General features: G+C 47.3%; 1 protein-coding gene across 1 annotated transcript in view; it reads right to left on the reverse strand.

Moving 5' to 3' along the window:
* Positions 1 to 3,205: 3,205 nt before the first annotated feature.
* Positions 3,206 to 19,248, reverse strand: part of FBP1 (fructose-bisphosphatase 1) — a 32,550-nt gene continuing 16,507 nt past the window's right edge. The window contains exons 3-7 of the mRNA XM_012461960.3: positions 16,918 to 17,010; positions 9,940 to 10,080; positions 6,915 to 7,052; positions 5,554 to 5,673; positions 3,206 to 3,651 (exon numbers count right to left, since the gene is read on the reverse strand). Coding sequence (XP_012317383.2) covers positions 3,460 to 3,651; positions 5,554 to 5,673; positions 6,915 to 7,052; positions 9,940 to 10,080; positions 16,918 to 17,010 — 684 coding nt within the window. The 3' untranslated portion in view covers positions 3,206 to 3,459. The remainder of the gene's footprint in view (positions 3,652 to 5,553; positions 5,674 to 6,914; positions 7,053 to 9,939; positions 10,081 to 16,917; positions 17,011 to 19,248) is intronic.

A 19,248-nucleotide genomic window follows, 5' to 3' on the forward strand; every position in this document is an offset into this window, starting at 1 on the left:
TCATGACAGATTGGAAGTGAAACAAGCAAGCCAGTGCTTTGCGTGGATCTCTTGAGAGGCCCTGGTTGCCCGGCACTGTGGGTGTCAAGGACGAGCAGAAGCCTGAATAATTTGGTGATCAGGAGGGAGGGGGATTGGCCAGTGTCATTTATAAGTCAGCTCACTCCGTAAAGGGATCCAAGGGAAGGCCTGCTATTTCTGCTTCCCTCCAGCCCAGGCTGGCGCCTGCGCAGCTGTCATGCCTCTTTCAGCTACGTTTAAATGTTAGAAGTTTGAGTTACCTACGTGGTCTGAAATTGCAGCTGGTGACCTTTCAGCAAATGCCAAAGTTCTTTGAGGGCACACGACAGCCCAGACACACAGTGCGTCTGGAAGGCCCAGAGGAAGGGGGGGCAGGGTCCAGCTCACAGCTTTTTCAGTGTCACTGATGCATCCAAAGCTATTTATGGGCTTGCTCTTCTTACCGAAAGGTTCTCATAGGCCTGCACGGAAGGAGTGAGGACAGAGTCTCTGAACAGTAAGGCAGTCTTACGGCAGTTCACAGGCGGGGCCTCCACCTGAAGGCTAGGATCTGGGCTTTGACTCTAGAGGACTAACTGAGGGCACATTCTCTGTTAGCAAAACTCTGCTAGGATGCTTTCCATGCACTCCCTCAAGTGATCCCAGCAAATGCTCTTGCATGAAACCTCAGCATTTCTGCTTCCAGCATGGCAGACCCTTCGGGATATCTGCTCAGCCCATGATCCCCATCTTCGAGAGAAGTGTGCCCTGCCCATAAGAAGAAAACCCAAGGCCACGTTTGTCTTATATGACCCTGGTCTACGGCTGCAGCTAACTGGACACAAGCTAAGACAGTCAGTTTTTTCCTCCGGGGAACTTGGCGTGAGACATGGAGCCAGAGTGGACTGGATGGCCATGCTGGGACGAAGGATATGTCCTCGGGATTAGGAAAGCAGTGGGTGCTGGGTTCAGGAGAGTCCCCTGAAGCTTTCCAACAAATTCCCTTTCTGCCTTAGCCAGAATAAATAAGTGTCTGCTACCTACGGTGAAAATGACCTTAACTACGATAGATACTACAATTAATATTTTGCAAATGAAGAAAGGGAGACTCAGAGAGGTTGGAAATGTTACCAAGCTCAGCCAAGCCTGGTCAGCATAGCCCGTGTTATGGTGCAGCAGCGAATGAACCTGAAATCCCTGTGGCTTAACACAGCAAAGATTTGTTTCTCCCTCCCATCCCAGGCTCACACAGGCAGGGCAGCAGCTCCTCCAGGCTCCTGCCACCTGCACAAAGATGCATGGCATCAGAGGACGGCCCACCCTAATGTAGGTAATCAAGGCTGATCTCATCTTAATTCTTACTTTAGTTAGATCTGCAAAGACCCTCGTTCTAAATGGGGTCACATTCACAGGTTCCAGGGTTTGCACATGGACGAGTCTTTTGGGGGAACACCATTCAGGCTGCCATAGGCATCTTGAAACTCCTCCCAATTCTGGACATGGGGACTAGGCCACAGTGGGAACCTCTGGAAACCAGTTATGCTCAGGTGAGCTTTGACCTCACTCCTGATCACAGGGAGTTCCATCAAATGCCCGGTGGCATGTGCTATTGCTAGCCTGCCATGGTGGTGAGGCCAGGGAGTCAGATGCCTCCAGTCGAGCTGGACGGATGCTTTCCTAACCTTTGACAAAGGACTGAGCAGCAAGCATGCCACGGTGGAGCAGCTCCTCTGTAGATTTGCTTAGAAGACTTAGAATGTGACTTTCAGGTCGAGTATGATCCGAACTGGGAAGTGAGGCTACAGAATCTAAGAGTGCTGTAGGGAAACAGCACTGGATGTGGGGTGCCATCTCAATAGCAGAAAAGGGTCAGGTGGGTTGGCTCATGCCTGTAATCCCAGCACTTTGGGAGGCTGAGGTGGGCGGATCACTTGAGGTCAGGAGTTCAAGACCAGCCTGGTCAACATGGTGAAACCCCATCTCTACTAAAAATACAAAAATTAGCCAGGCGTGGTGATGCATGCCTGTAATCTCAGCTACTTGGGAGGCTGGGGCAGGAGAATTGCTTGAACCTGGGAGGTAGAGGTTGCAGTGAGCCAAGATCAGGCCACTGCATTCCAAGCTGGAGGACAGAGAGAGACTCCATCTCAAAAAAAAAAAAAAAAGCAGGAAAAGGCTCCCAGACCACAGGTCTCTCCCTCCACGCTTTGAGAACCAGGTGCCAGCTGAGTTATAAGAAGTTTAAAACTCGAAAGGTGCTTTGTGCATCATGGGACCTTCCAGAGGGAAGCCCCAGCTGGCATGGGGAAATACTGGCATTGGGTGTGGTCAGTGGACAGAAGGTGATCCAGTGCTGAAAATCACACTGTTTCCTGCTGGGAGAATGTGGAGTGAATGAGGAGTGTTTGGAGGGGAAGAAGCAGGATTGACAGAGACACCTGGTTTTAGTTCCCACGTGGAATTATATGGATAAATCTATTTTAAATCTAGTGCTCAAGGAGGGCCACTTAGGTGTTACCTAGCACCCGAGACAGCTTGCCACAATCTTGGACTCTGGTCCAGTAAGACAAGGGTCAGTGGAGGGAGAAACCATTTCTATAGAGAGTTTAGTGAGAAGCCTGCTTGCTTGCGACAAATTGCATTTCCTTAAACCCTGTCCTTGTAGTGAATCCTTTATCTTATGGTAACCAGACAGTAGGGTGTATTAGGCTTTGTGAGCTGAGTAAAGTGCTGTGCTTTTATAGAAAAATTATCACTCGTTAACAAGTAAACCTTCATTTGCAACTCAAGTGGTTCCATCTGTGCTTGGGAGGCCAGGGGGTCACACACAGGTACCACCAGTAAGCCATTAGCTCCCCCATTTCTAGGAGGGCATGAGCCACCATGTTCAGGCTACATTGTTCCTCAGTTGCAATCCTGAACAAGGCTGAGGAACAACGGGCCAGGCCTGAATGGGACATGCAGGGGAAGCCGTATGCTGGTTCACAGTGGCTAGACTGCCTGCATTCAGGTCCCCGCTCTGCCACTCACTGGCCGGAAGCCTTGAGCCAATTACTTCACCTCTCCTCATCCATTTTGTCATCTATAAAATGGATTATTCAGAGTTTCTGATTCATTGGGTTGTCGTGAAGATTAAATGAATTATCTAATGTTATACGCATCAGCAGTCATTGTCATCAACATTTGACACAAAGCAATGAAGACCTTCTTTAAAAGGAGGAATAAGTTTATTTCTCCTCCATCCATCCACTCAAAATATATCTTGCCACCAGTGGCGTTATGGAGATAGCATTTTGGTTAGGGAGTGCCAAGCATTCTACAGCATCTGATGGTGAAAATAGCCATGCTTTTTATTTCTGCTATCTAGGAATGCAAGGTGCACAGCAGGTCGGGGTGCTGCTGTGTGAGACAAACGGTCCAGGTAGAGGCCGTTCTCCAGGACGCGCGCAGGGCAGGTGTTCACTGGGCAGAGTGCTTCTTACACACCTCCAGGAACTCGAGCACGTCGTCGGGAGACCCCAAGACTACCGGCGCCCTCTGGTGGATGTCTGTGGGAATGACGTCTAACACGGCTTCCTTCCCGGTGGTGGCCATTCCCCCAGCCTTCTCCATAACGTAGGCCATGGGGTTGCATTCATACAGCAGTCTCAGCTGGAAAACAAGACCAGAGAGCGGCCTCCTCGTACCAGAAGGTATTGCGTAAAAAAGAGACTTTTCTGCAGCAAAACGTGAAGAGCTGGTGGGAGCTTCCAAGAGAACGGATACTCTCTTTTTCCTTCCTGTGAAGCTGTAAAAGCTCCCCCCACCTCAGTTTGCATCTGAGACCAAACAGTTAACCATTTGGTTAAATTCAACCATTTGTCAAGCCAGGACCAGCGATAGATTACCTGATGCAAATGTGAGACAGGCCACCTGCATACTGGTCAGAGTGACATTTTGGCAGAAGCAAGCATTGCCTTCTCTTTATAGCATGGAAACTGGACTTAATGAGTGACTCTGTGTGTGTTGGATGGAGCTTCGCTTATTCTAAATGCATTAAATAAATCCACGGTGGTGTCTGGCTACAGACATCTGGAAAGCAGACTGGCTCGTCCAAACAGTGTGATATTGTTTGCAACTCGTCATGCATTCCTTTTACGATTCTCCGAAGGCTTGTGGGTTGAAATTCAGTGTATTCTATATCTTGGCATAGACTTTTGCATATTAACTTTTGTATCGCATGCCTTTGCATGCAGTCTGCTGCAAAGTCTACTCAGTCTACTGAGCCACAGCTTTCTGCAGGTGTTTCCCGACTCTATTTCCATATAGGTGTCATGGCTACTTTTGAAAAACTGATAAAAAAAAAAAAAGGAGCCTCAATATTTGTGTTCAGGGACAATTTGGGGGGCTTTAGAGAAAAGTTCTGGAAAGCAGGCTAACCACACAGGTTGAGATGCCCGAGGCAGCTACAACTGGGTAATGTTTTCAGTAAATAGAAACACCTTCACTCCGGATGCCACATGCTGCAGACAGACCCGAATACATCCAAGTACACAGGTTTCCAACGAGTTTAAGGGGATTGTTGTGCCTGTTCTCTTGCATTAAAAAAATAAAAATAAAAAGGCAGCTGGGTGTGGTGACTCACACCTGTAATACCAGCACTTTGGGAGGCCAAGGCGGGTGGATCACTTGAGGTCAGGAGTTCAGGACAACATGGTGAAACCCCGTCTCTACTAAAAATATAAGAAGTAGCTGGGCATGGTGGTGGGCACCTGTAATCCCAGCTACTTGGGAGGCTGAGGCAGGAGAATCACTTGAACCTGGGAGGCAGAGGTTGCAGTGAACTGAGATAGCGCCACTGCACTCCAGCCTGGGTAACTGAGTAAGACTCTGTCAAAAAAAAAAAAAAAAGCCATCTGTCTACTGGGAAAACATAAGGAGGATGCAATACTTGGGAAGGAAGCGCACTGTCACCCTGGCAGACAGAAAGCCAGGGCGGCTCTGAGCCAGCATGGGGGAGCACAGCCACCCTCCAGCCTGCTGAGAACACTGTGGGCTTGGACTAGTGGGTCAGTGGCGATGGGTCACCTGAAAGCCCTAGGTTTCCGCAGAGGGTCTTTCCTCCCCTAAAAGGTAACATTTTCCAAGGAGGAGATGTTGACTCACTAGTTACCTCTGTTTTACACCTTTTGAAAGCAATCAAGACTTCTATTGGGAATACATATTTTATTTGCTGCCTTGGAAGCGAGGCTGGGTTGTTTCCTTTCACTTTATGAATGGAATTCATTTTGCCCAAGCCAAGCCAGGTACCCACTGGAAGCCCTAAGGACTTTTAGTCCGTCCTGACCATTAATTCTCTTTTGCCACAGCACTGGAAGGGCTCTCAAGACTATTTTTATCTTTAGTTGATATCATCTGGCTTTATCTTTAATCCATACAAGAATATGCTACAGACACCCTTAGCGACCTACCGTGGAGCATAACCACTAGCAAAACCTTTCTTCTTCCTAAACCAAATAGCATGGGCTGCAAGTGAAATCTGCTCCTCACTTCCTCTCCAGGGGACACACTTACCTTTCCACTGGGGCTCTTCTTGTTAGCGGGGTAGAGAAATATCCCTCCGTAGACCAGAGTGCGGTGAACATCAGCCACCATGGAGCCCACGTACCGGGCACCATAGGGGGCTGAATTATCCTGCAAGGTTAAGACCAGCAATAATTAGGGTTGCAGAAAATAAAAAAGAGGATTTTCTTTGTGTCTCTGAAGTTTCTTTGATTCCACATCCATTCACAGAGCGCCTACGAGGGCTGTATTTGGGGCTGTGCTAAAAAAAAATGTGATGAGAATCCTGTTCTCAATAAATAGAAAATGGAAAAATGGAGACAGCCTCTCATAATCTCACAATAGGTCAGATTACCCACAGAGGCCCCCAACAAGGGTATGGATGATTCTGGCTATGGAGCTGAGGCAGGCATTACTAAATTTATACCATTTAGTAACACCTTAAAGGCTGAGAAGGTTTGTTACCAAGCTAAGGAACTGGGCAGGGGTGGGAGTCGGTGTGTATTTTACAGGACAGGAAACTGCAAAAGTATCTGCTTAGCAATGAGGGAAATGGACCTGGAGGAGCAGCCTGTGGGACTCGGGTGTGAGAGTGCAGAGGTTGGGGGTGGGAGGAGAATCCAGGGTAAGGTGAAAGGAGAGATGAATAAGCTGGAGAGAGAGCCTGGGGCAGATCTGAGGCTCCCTGAACATCCTGCAAACAACATTTGAGCTTCATGTCCAGCAAACAGCAGCCATCAATGGCTTTTAAACAAAGAAAGGACAAAATCCGATACTCCACATAGAGCAAGCTCCACACTCAGCCATTTCTTCTCTTCATGTTCACTAGTTTGTAGCCTCTTTAGGGAGATGCCACAATGGGCACTCTCAGTCTTGAGATGATTGACAGATGCATCTCGGGCAGGCCCGATGAGGGGCAGACACCACTCGGCAGGCATTTGGGTGGGGAAACCACATTTCGTGCCATCTGGGACCATGGACCCCAGAAGGGAATATGTTTTATTGCCATGAATTCTTTCATTTGACTAACTTTATTATCGTAATTTCCTTCTGCCAAGAGAAAGTAGCAAAGGCTGAAATGGAGACTCTGATTTTGATGTCTCAGGGCAAGAATTCCAGTTCCCAGTACTAAGGTGAGAACTTCATCACGGGCTGTGAAGATGGAAGCCCAATCTACGCCATCCCTGCTTCCTTTCCCCTCCGGGGTAAATCATCAACCAACAGATTTCCACACTGCTCAGGATCCCCACATGAGGTCCAAGGCCCTCGATCCCAAGGATGGCTTTCATCTCGGGGGGATGCCCCTGCCTCCAGAATGGCCCCTGGTGCCAGATGCCCAGACCCAGCACCACCCTCCCTAGGCCCTCACTTACTGGGGGGAACTTCTTCCTCTGGACATACTCAGTGACAGCAGGGTCAAAGTCCTTGGCGTAGCCCTCGTTAAGGCTGTAGATTTTACCTTTCTTTTTGATCTTCACATCCTTGTCCACCAAAATGAACTCCCCAATGGCCTTTTGAGACAAGGAAGGAAAGGCAGAGAGATGAGGAGTGCACCCTCTCCCCCAGGCCTGGGTGAGGCAGGCGCTGGGCTGGGCTGCACGGGGCTGGGGTCATGGCCACCGGCACAGCTCATCCTGCACCCCGCCACACCTGCCAGATTCTCCTGGAACTGTGAATGGGGTGAAGGGAAGCAAGAGGATGCTGGAGAACCCCTCAGGGTGGTAACGGAGACTTTTGACTTTGTTTGCAAATAATTTCAGTAAAACAAGAAAGAAACCACACACAAATAGGGAGAGCAAACTTGTAAAACAATTACTAAGCCTGCCAGAGAGTGAGAACTGTATGTCCAAAGCAATATAAGATGTGTATGCCTTCACCAAACAGAAAAAAGTGTTGGTTCTGGCGGTAGGCTCTCAGGAGACACGGGCCACCGTGGGATCAGTCCCGAGCGACACCCAAGTGCTCAGTGCTGTTCTTAGCTTTACGTTTCTATCTTGATGAAAGTTCTCCCAAAAGGGAGAACTGTGTAACAAAGTAGAACCCTGAGTTTTGAGTCCCGCATAGGTAACTTCTTTGCCTTTGCTCGCTGGCATCCAGAGTTTTTCTCAGACTGCCTCCTCCCACACAGCCCAGTGTTAAGCTTAGGCCTTTAAGCTTGGGGTTCTTCAAAGGAGATTTGGATCCAGGGGAAAAGCGTTGCAGAAGTCTCACTGCTCCGGACTGGGATTGTTATGGGTTCCTGTGTGTTGTTAGCAAGAGGGTGATCGAGGCTCTGCCCATTTAGGACAAGCTTGACCACTGACATAAGAGTTAAAAAGAAAAAAGGCCTATCAACACCTCTCTGCCTAGCCATTTATTCCCACAGCAAAAACTGGTTCCTACTCATACGGAGTATGTCGAAATTGGACAGACAGGGAGGGAGGGAGGGAAGAATTCACAGTGGCCATTGAAAGGTGTCATTGGAAGTGATTCCTCTTTTTTACTTTTATGTCTTTTTCAATATCTTCAAAATGCTTGACCACGAATATACAGGAATATTCTTTTATCATTGGTATGAAAATAAATAAATGTCTTTAACAAAAAATGTATAGAAAAGAAAGCCATCTCAAAACAGATACTGTGTGCAGAATACAGGGTCCAGCCACACTGTCCACAGTGCAAAGCGGGTAAGTTTGTATATGGAGATGAAACATAAACACTCCCACAAAGTTAAAGCCTGCTAGAAACCCAGGTACAGCTGTCACAGTGATTTTAATGGAAACAGTCAGCCTGGCGTTGCAGCAAGCCCAGACCAAGAGGAAGCACTTAGCATCTCCCTGGTGGGAGGCTCACCCCCCACCCCCACACCCCGTCAGACACAGCAAGCAGAAGGGCTGGAACCAAATCCCAGCAGGCCTGCATGGCGCTGCACTTCCAAACATTTAGGACTGAGGAGGGTAAAGACTCTCAAACATACAGAAACATCCCTACGGAGACGCTCATCTGCAATCTGGAAACAAGAAGAGATTGAATGTTTTCTCTGCTTCCACCAACTCAAAGGTAACAGAGAAGGCACTAGAAGAATGGGAAGCAGTCAGGGTCTGGTGAGACACCATCAGCAAATATCAGTGGTGCCTGAAATCACATCCTGGGCTCAGGTGGAACTTTGCTCTGGTTCTGCCACAACTCCCCCACCCCACCCCTACCCAGGTCACCACATTTGGAGACTTTAGCGCTATTACCCTACCCGTGTTTATTTGTTAAACACCCATGCTTCCAAGGAGGTAAAAGTCCACTTCCCTGACAGCCTGGGGCAAAGGCAGCCTGTGTTGAGTTAGCCTTCCTGCCACACACAGACCTGGCCTCCACAGAGGGTTCCCACTCCCTGTGTGCTCCTGGGGTTCACTTTGCCAGCAACAAGCACTTTATACACAGTTCACTAATGTCACAGGAGGACATCCCTAAAAGTTAAAAAGTTGGCCGGGCCCAGTGGCTCACGCCTGTAATCTCAGCACTTTGGGAGGCCAAGGCGGGCAGATCACCTGAGGTCAGGAGTTCGAGACCAAGCTGGCCAACACGGCAAAACCCCATCTCTACCAAAAATACAAAAATTAGCCAGGCATGGTGGCACATGCCTGTAGTCCCAGCTACTGAGGAGGCTGAGGCAAAAGAATCACTTGAACCCAGGAGGCAGAGGTTGCAGTGAGCTGAGATCACGCCATTGCACTCTACCCGGGTGACAGAGTGAGATTCTGTCTCAAAAAAAAAAAAAAAATCCTGCAAGGGTTAACTGGAGACTTGTGTAAATGTATACAAGTAAATGTGGGAGCTATTTTTGAAGAAACAATGCCATCTTCTGCTTCAGTGGGGACACCCATTCATCTCAGGAAAACAGCCTTTTGGTGGATAAAGTAGAAAAGCTAGAAATGGATACAGTCGATGGCAAACAGACTATCTACAGCCCCATCCGGTCCATAAATGCATTTTAACTGGCTAGCATAGTGTTGTACACATCTAGAAACATTATGTTTTTTACAATCCAGTGTTTCTTGAACCATTAGAAGCCTTGGCAAGGCAGGGCCTCTCTTCCCAATTGTAATTGCTGGAACTCTTCAGTTCACCCCAGTCCCACCCTTGCGCCCCGCCCCCTTCCCCAGCACATTTCATCATCAATATGGCCTGCCTGGGTCATTTGAGTAACAGCTGCTCTGAGGAATTCACATCGGAACAAAGACACCCTCTCGTGCTGAGATGCCATTTCTCACCTCCATAGTCTGCTCGGGAGGCATACCTGTCTCCCCGTCTCCTGCCCCCTTCCCACCCCACAACATCATCTCTGTCCCTCCCACCTCCACATACCCCCGCCAGCCCCCCACACATAGCATTCATTTGCCCCCAGCCTCCTGTGAGGTCTCTCACCGGATCCAGCATGAAGCAGTTGACCCCACAGTCCATGGCAAGGACCAGCATGGTGGCACTGCCATACAGCGCATAGCCAGCCGCCACCAGGTTCCGGCCTGGCTGCAGAGCATCCTTCTCGGAAGGCTCATCAGTTGATTTCTAGAGCAAGAAAGAAATCAAAGAATGTTTTTGTTTTGTTTTGTGATTCTTTTTTACAGTTCAACCGTTAACAGGAGGCATTATCAAGGTGCTCTTCTAATGAAATAGGGCATCTTCCCAGAGGGGCCTTCCCACACACGTCGGCAATATCCTGATTAGATTACCACGGCAGCCTTCCCACCAGAACCCAAATTTCCTGCATCTGGATCCCTCTTTCCAATCAGGGCCCTCCTCCAATTTTTCTAATGTGATATTCCCTCATCTCTCCACTGTCGCTTCCAAAAAAGAGCATGCCTTCTTGCCAGCTCCCACTAATTTAATCATATTACGGGCATCCATCTCTTTCACCTGCCTACTCCATCTTTATTTAAACAAATTAACACTGGGCTGCAGGGCAGGCAGTCTGGGGAGGAAATCGGTTTTGGAAGCTCTTGCTGCTTCGGCCCATACCCCGCTGAGCATGTGGTCTGTGTCACTCACACATCAGGGAAATTCTCAGAAATACAGGAACTCAGAATATCTCCCCAGAGTCACTACGGGGTAGAGCAGATGCTGTCCAATGTTTTAACCGTGATGCACAGGAAGAAACGCAGTTTACATCACAAACCAGTGCTCACACACACGCGCACGTATGCACAGACACACCCCCCCCCAAAACATTACCAAAATACCTACGCTTAGAACATGACATGCGCTGTAATCCATTTCTTTTTCATTAAAAACACAGCCCACTGGGTCATGTGGCCCAGAGTTTTTCTAACGCTAGAGAAGGGAGCCCTTAAAGAGACGTTTCCTACGGGCCGGGCGCGGTGGCTCACGCCTGTAATCCCAGCACTTTGGGAGGCCGAGGCAGGTGGATCCTGAGGTCAAGAAATCGAGACCATCCTGGTCAACATTGTGAAACCCCGTCTCTACTAAAAATACAAAAAATTAGCTGGGCATGGTGGCGCGTGCCTGTAATCCCAGCTGCTCAGGAGGCTGAGGCAGGAGAATTGCCTGAACCCGGGAGGCGGGGGTTGCGGTGAGCCGAGATCGCGCCATTGCACTCCAGTCTGGGTAACAAGAGCGAAACTCCGTCTCAAAAAAAAAAAAAAAAGAGACGGCTCCTAACCACTGATCTCTTACTATGAATGATCTTCTTTACAAACACTGGATTGACCTGTTTGGTCATCAAAACGGCCCCAAACAAACCTTTCAGGTTGGATAACCTCCGCTTGAATTAAACAGAAATAAAAATGTGCAATTTCCCGAACTTCACTTCTTCTTTTCCCAGACTCCAGCAGCTGAGCGTAAGCAGGAGCATCTGCATCGTGCAGCTGAAGAGGGAAGTCACCCCAGCAAAACATTCCAGGTAATTTCTTCCCATAACTTTCAAAAGGGCGGCCCAAAGACCACCTACATTAGAATCACCTGGGATACTTAGAAAAATGCACATTCACAGGCGGATGCCATGGCTCACCCCCATAATCCCGGCACTTTGGGAAGCTGAGGTAGGAGGATCACTTGAGGCCAGGAGTTTGAGACCAGCCTGTGCAACACAGGGAGACCCCATCTCTACAAAAAAAAATTTTTTTTAATTAGCCAGGCATGGTGGCTTGTGCCCATGGCTACCAAGGAGGCGGAGGCAGGAAGATGGCTTGAGCCTGGAAGGTCGAGGCTGCAGTGAGCCATGATCATGCCACTGCACATGACTGGGTGGCAGAATGAGAACCTGCCTCTTTAAGAAAAAGAAAAGAAATGCATATTCTGAGACCATAGCCTGGACACACTGTCAGACTTTCCATGGCAAGACCTGAGAATCTGCATTGCACTGAGCACCGGGGTGACCTTCACACTCAAGTGTCAGAACTACTCATGTAAATGAGAAAACCACAAACCCATTTCTCTCCTTCTTCTACCCCGTCCTTGCCCTTCCTGGTTTTCATCTGGGGAGCTGGTTAGTTAACTGCTTGCACTGGGTTATTTGATTCAGTTTGGTTTGTATTCACCAGATAGTGCAGTGAAGCTAAACACAGACTAAATACAGGATCAAAACTTTGAGTTTTCCCTAATTCCAAATTTTGCCAATACACAACCTTGAAAAGGGAAATTAACGGCCTTTGTCAACATGCGCCACCTGTCAGAGGCTCATTTTAACAATCACCAGCTTCCCTTGAAGCCAGGGACACAGTGGGAGGACTCAGGACTCTAACTCTCCTCTCCTTCCACTGCAGGCTTCGAGTAACCAGTTCTCTGCCAAGAAAGGCCCCCTCACCCAGAGATTCACCTCGCCCAGAACCATCCATGTCTGCCTGTGGCAAAGGTGCAAAAGTAAACAGACTTTCCCTGACATACGGTCACCAAACGCTCTACATTTACACTTTCTCACATGGAATAAAAAAACAGTAGTTGGCCAGGCGCAGTGGCTCATGCCTGTAATCCCAGCACTTTGGGAGGATGAGGCAGGTGGATCACGAGGTCAGGAGTTCAAGACCAGACTGCCCAACATAGTGAAACCCTGTCTCTACTAAAAAAATACAAAAATTAGCTGGGCATGATGGCTCGTGACTGTAATCTCAGCTACTTGGGAGGCTGAGGTAGGAGAACTGCTTGAACCAGGCAGGACCCAGGAGGCGGTGGTTGCAGGGAGCTGAGATCACGCCACTTCACCCTAGCCTGGGCTACAGAGCGAGATCCATCTCAACAACAACAACAAAAAATACTAGTAACACTTGTCTATCACACACATTCTCAAAACAAAGAGAAAATAATCCCACCGAGCCATGAATTTGGAAGAATTCTTTTCTAGCCCAGCCCCTTTTGAAGTCCCTCCTCCAAACGCTCAGCAATGCATGCCTTTCCTCCAAGGGAATATGCCCCATTCTCCCGCAGATGCCCAGGGGCCAATGAGCATGGAGCATTTGGCAAAATTAGAAAACTCTGGATCCTTCCTTTCCCCACCTATCTGAGGCCACCACCTGCTGTAGGCACTGGTTCTGTTTTATTCCATGTCATCGCATGAGAAGTAGGCACATAAATGAGGGGCCTGCTGGGGAGAGACTGTCATGTCCACAGTGGTCTTTCCTCAGAGGGGAAACCAAACCCTCCTTTTCCGAAACGCTGCTTTTGTGGTGGGGGGCTGGGTATTTGTAAAGGACATTGCAATTTGGAGTATGTCCAGCAGAGGGTGATCAGGCTAGAGAAAGGTCTCAAACCCATCTCCTGCCAAAGATGTGCAGCTTAAAGGAAAAAAATAGTGGGAGTGGTGGGATTATTGCGAGGGTAGGAAAGCTGTTTCCAAACATGTCAAAGAATCTTATTTTAGGGCCAGGCGCGGTAGCTCACGCCTGTAATCCCAGCACTTTGGGAGGCCGAGGCGGGTGGATCACGAGGTCAAAAGATCGAGACCATCCTGGTCAACATGGTGAAACCCCGTCTCTACTAAAAATACAAAAAATAAGCTAAGCATGGTGGCGCGTGCCTGTAATCCCAGCTACTCAGAAGGCCGAGGCAGGAGAATTGCCTGAACCCAGGAGGCAGAGGTTGCGGTGAGCTGTGATCGCGCCATTGCACTCCAGCCTGGGTAACAAAAGCGAAACTCCATCTCCAAAGAAAAAAAAAAAAGAATCTGGCCGGGCGAGGTGGCTCACACCTGTAATCCCAGCACTTTGGGAGGCCGAGGCAGGTGGATCATGAGGTCAAAAGATCGAGACCATCCTGGTCAACATGGTGAAACCCCGTCTCTACTAAAAATACAAAAAATTAGCTGAGCATGGTGGCGCGTGCCTGTAGTCCCAGCTACTCAGGAGGCTGAGGCAGGAGAATTGCTTGAACCCGGGAGGTGGAGGTTGCGGTGAGCGGAGATCGCGCCATTGCACTCTAGCCTGGGTAACAAGAGCGAAACTCCATCTCAAAAAAAAAATAAAATAAAAAAATAACAGATTCTTATTTTCTTATGCTCTAAAAAGCCAAATGAGCAAAACAAACAGATTTCAACTCAATATTTGGACAAACCATGATGGTTACCCAGCATTGCAGGAGAATTTGCCCTGTCAGGATGTCTCCACCCTGACACTGGTGGGGCCAGGCACTGTGGCTCACACCTGTAATCCCAGCACTTTGGGAAGCCGAGGTGGGAGGGTCGCTTGAGCCCAGGAGTTCAAGAACAGCCTGGGTAACTTAATGAGAACCCCCCCTCCCCGTCTCTACAGAAAATACAAAAATTAGCCAGGTGTGGTGGTGCACACCTGTAGTCCCAGCTACTCAGGAGGCTGAATGGGAGGATGGCTTAAGTCCGGGAGGGTGAGGCTGTAGTGAGCCATGATGGTGCCACTGCACTCCAGCCTGGGCAACATGGCAACGCCATGTCTCCAAAGAAAAAAAAAAGAAAGAAAAATGAAAAAGAGGAGGAAGAAAAAGGAGGAGGAGGAGAAGAAGGAGGAGGAGGAGAAGGAGGAGGAGGAGGAGAGGAGGAGGAGGAGGAGGAGGAGGAGGAGGAGGAGGAGGAGGAGGAGGAGGAGGAGGAGGAGGAGGGGTAATAGTGGTAGTCAGCAGGCTCTGGAAAGATGCTGTGGCAGGAGCCGTGGGAACACAACCTCGCATACTTCCACCTGCCTTTCCAGCCTTCACATGGCAAGGCCTGGTCACCGTTGCAGGGTTGCAGTTACCGATGCTGCCCCACTGGGTGTGGGCACCATGGTGCGATTCTAGCCAAACATCACCTCTGCAGAAAGCAGGAAAAATCCACTTGGCAGCATTATAGATGTTGATGTCTATGCCTCATGACCCCTCAACTGGTTTTAACTGTTTGAAGCAATCAGTAAGGCTTCCAAAACCAGAAATGACTTAGAGCTCTGTGTCAGACTCATCATCACTCACTGTCTTTTAATATAGTCACTTCTGGCTTATTAAGAAGAGAGCTGAGACGTATTGTTGATAATTCTAACATTCATAATTCAAGCTGCTGTTGCAAGCTGGTTTGATTTTTTCTAGTTGATAGCCAATGTCTCTCAATTTCCCAGGGTTTTTTTTTTTTAAGAGTGTTATTTAGGGGGACTGAGATGGAGAATGGGGTTAGCAAACATCAACACTACTTTAGTTGTGGTTAACTCATTAGCCTGAGGTCTTCCTCTGCAGGGAAGCATTTTGCTATAAACTTCTCTTTCAATGCTATGGATTTGATACTTTGCAAGGCAAATTGCATTCCTGCAAGTCTACAACAGAAATGGTATGTTCCTTGGCATGACTTGGAAAATGGATAAATTGTTGCCTTTTTGCTTTTCTGGTGTGAGAATTGGAATTTTCTATTCCTCAAACTGGTTTTGATGTGGATCTGCCCCTTACCCAAGATAAAAGCAAAATACGTTCTAATGACCAAAGATAACTGTGCCATGGGTGGGGGGGTCTACTTTCCACATATTTGAAAGGAAATTGTGTATAATACTAGACAATAAGTCACGTTTAGAGATAAAGTGCAAATTTGGATCTCAGTTCTTAAGTTAACGCCTTTGTATCCTAGAACAGAGTTCAGCTGAACAAACTGCTTCATTGGTTCCAGCCTGTGAGGTTTTATTTCTGAAATAAACAAGAGCTGAATAGAGAATGGCATACTAGACTTTGGAGACTTAGAAGGGGGTGGTGGGAGGGAGTGAGGGCTAAAAAAACTACATATTGGATACAATATATACTATTCCCTGAGAGGTAAACTGAAATTTCAGACTTCACCACTATACAATTCATTCATGTCACCAAAAACTACTTGTACCATCAAAAGCTGTTAAAATAAGGTTCTCATTCTGTACAGTGTGCTTTCTACGACTTAGAGCAAGGCTCAGAAACTTTTTCTATGGATGGACAGAGAGTAAACGTCTTAAGTTTTACAGGCCAGTATCTATCATAACTACACAACTTTGGCAGTGTGACAGAAAATCAGTCAAAGGCAGTATGTGAACAAATGAGTGTGACCATGTGCCAATTAAAGCTTCATTCATGAAGAGTAATATTTAAAATGGATTATGACATCTCATTCTTTAGTTTTTTTTTTTCAACTGTTTAAAAATGCAAAATGGTTATCCTTTGTTCACATCACAGGCTGTACACATGAGGCCACAGGCTGGACTCGGCTCAGGGCTCATAGCTGATAGACCATTCATTGGGGACTTAAAGGACAGTTTTGACGTAAATAATCTCTATTGTTGTCATATACTCTCAACTCTCAGTTCACATCGTATCATCACTATACTGACCCCATACTGCCTCCTTTTTTGAAATCTCATTTTCTTTTTTTCTTTTTTTTTTTTTGAGACAGAGTTCCGCTCTTGTTACCCAGGCGGGAGTGCAATGGCGTGATCTTGGCTCACTGCAACCTCCGCCTCCTGGGTTCAGGCAATTCTCCTGCCTCAGCCTCCCGAGTAGCTGGGACTACAGGCGTGCGCCACCGTGCCCAGCTAATTTTTGCATTTTTAGTAGAGACGGGGTTTCACCATGTTGACCAGGATGGTCTCGATCTCTTGACCTCGTGATCCACCCATCTCGGCCTCCCAAAGTTCTGGGATTATAGGCGTGAGCCACCGCGCCCAGCCTGAAATCTCATTTTCTATCATAAAAGGTAAGATACAGTTAAAAGAGTGAAATATCCTTCTCTCCCCACACATATTTTATCCTATATTCTCTTTCAACAACCTAATGGGTCTTCATCATGCAATTAGTGCTGAAGCTCAGAACTTGAGACACAGATCTACTTAAGCCTCACAGAGTTCCATGATCTCCACTCTGCCTGCTCTGCCACAGTGAAATAGGACTGGATGCTTGATCTCAACTTTTGGCCCCAAACCAAGTGCTTGGGATATCACATCTTACCTTTCTATAGATGCCAAAAATGGTTCCAATGGACACAAGGCAATCGATGTTGGAAGATCCATCAAGGGGGTCAAAACAGACCACATATTTACCCTGAGCACAGAAAAAAGAAATATAACCTTCAAATGTTACAGCAAGATACACTAAGGGAGTATACATTAGGGAGGAAGAATGGGAATTTAGGGGAAAATTCAAAAGTTGTGGGTCATATTTATTTATATTGTGTTATGGAAGGTATGAAATGGCATACAGAGTGCACAGATACACACACACACACACAATCGTTAAACAGACAAAACACCACTTAGGGAGTGCAAATGAAGGTAATGGAATACAGATAAGTCATGATTTCCTACACTGTTGATATAGTCGAATCATAATTTTGCATTGAGTTTCCTGGCAGCCAAAAAAAAAAAAGAAAAGCAAGGTTAGTCACTCATTTTCCTTTATTCCTGAGGGGAAAAATAATTCCTCAGGTGAAGCAGAGAATTTGCTGGAGTTGAGATCTACAAGAAACTTCTCATGCAAGTCTTATAGACCCCCCTTGAGGTCAGGTTGCATAGAGTTTTCAAAAATACCCTGGCTGGTCACAGTGGCTCATGCCCAATCCTAGGACTTTGGGAGGCTAAGAAGGGAGGATTGGTTGAGCCCAGGAGCTCAATACCAACCTGGGGAACATACAGGGGCTCCTTCTCTACAAAAAAAAAAAAAGAAAAAGTTCAATTAGCTGGGCATAATGCTGCATATCTGTAGTCCCAGCTACTCTGGAGGCTGAGACAAGAGTATTGCTTGACCCCAGGAGTTCGAGGCTACAGTGAGCCATGACTGTGCACTCCAGTCTGGGCGATAGAGTGAGGCCCTGTCTCTAAAAACAAAACTAAGCAAAACAAATCTCTAGCATGATTCCCCAGGGAGATGACTGTCTGTGATAGAGGGATGGCTGCAGACTCCTGTTCTGAATGGGATTTTCAGTGGTGTGCGGGAGCTGGCTGGTAGTGGCTCTCAGGCACTAACCATGCACATTTCTTCCCAACTCTGCCTTCGGTGATGTCACAGTGGTAGCTTAAAATCAATGATGACAGAGTATTCACACCATTGACAGAGGCAAGCGGACATATCAGAGATATGTTTATATGTTTGTTTGCTTTGAGACTCAGTTTACCAGCACACCACTGGGAATTTTCCATCTCCAAATTAGCCACCTTCCAATGTGATTTTTAAACGTCTGTACCAGATTAACATGATTCCCTGCCCACTTGCTCTTAACTGACCACCCTCACTAATGCAGGAGGACCTGGAAACTGGAACATGGGAACCTGCCTATCATGAAGGCCCGTGGTAGACAGAGAAGTCTGGCATGAGCGGCGGAGGATATTAAACAACAAATCTAAGCCATATGCCTAAAGCTGTCAAAGACCTTGAACGGCCCAGCAGAGAAAAACATGAACTTCGACTCTGGCATGTAATGCTATTTTAGGAATGATGAAAAACAAGTTCATCGGATGTGGCTCCTGCCCTCTTAATAGGGTGAGGACAGGCAGCCTCTTTACCTTCTCATTGTTTTTTTCTAATTCTATTCCTTGACTTTCCCAGTTCCTCTCAAACTGGGAAAGACAGAACTCCATATAATTGCACTTCTAATCTCAGAAGTTTTGTTTTTTAATTATAATTATTGTTTTATAAAAGCTGGATATAGTCTTTCATTTAACAATCTTTTTCCACACTCATTTGCTGTTGGGCCCTCCAATGTGCTGGACATCAAGCTAGATGCTAGAACACAGAAACAAATAAAATCCATTTCCTGCTCTCAAGAAGCAGAGACAAGCCCAGGTGTGGTAGCTCATGCCTGTAATCCCAGCACTTTGGGAGGCTGAGGCAGGTGAATCACTTGACGTGAGGAGTTCAAGACCAGCCTGGCCAACATGGTGAAACCGTGTCTCTACTAAAAATATAAAAATTAGCCAGGTGTGGTAGTGGGCACCTGAGATCCCAGCTACTCGGGAGGCTGAGGCAGGAGAACCACTTGAACCCAGGAAGCAGAGGTTGCAGTGAACTGAGATCACGTCACTGTGCTCCATACTGGGCAACAAAAGGAAAACATTATATCAAAAAAATAAAAATAAAAAAATAAAATAAAAAGAAGCAGCAGCAGAGACAGACCAGTAGGGACTCCAATGCGTGCATCAGGGTGGAAGTTCCAAGTAGTCTAGGTCAAGAGGCGGTTCAGTGTGAAGGTCAGGAAATTGGTGGATGCAGATGTAGTAAAAGAGGTAGCCAGCAGAAGCCAGTTTGGAGATCCTTAAACATCGCACTAAAAAGTTAGAAATGGAG

The sequence above is a fragment of the Aotus nancymaae genome, unplaced genomic scaffold (assembly GCF_030222135.1).
Source record: "Aotus nancymaae isolate 86718 unplaced genomic scaffold, 86718_ANA_hifiasm-v0.15.2.pri h1tg000041l, whole genome shotgun sequence".
Lineage (NCBI taxonomy): Eukaryota > Metazoa > Chordata > Mammalia > Primates > Aotidae > Aotus > Aotus nancymaae.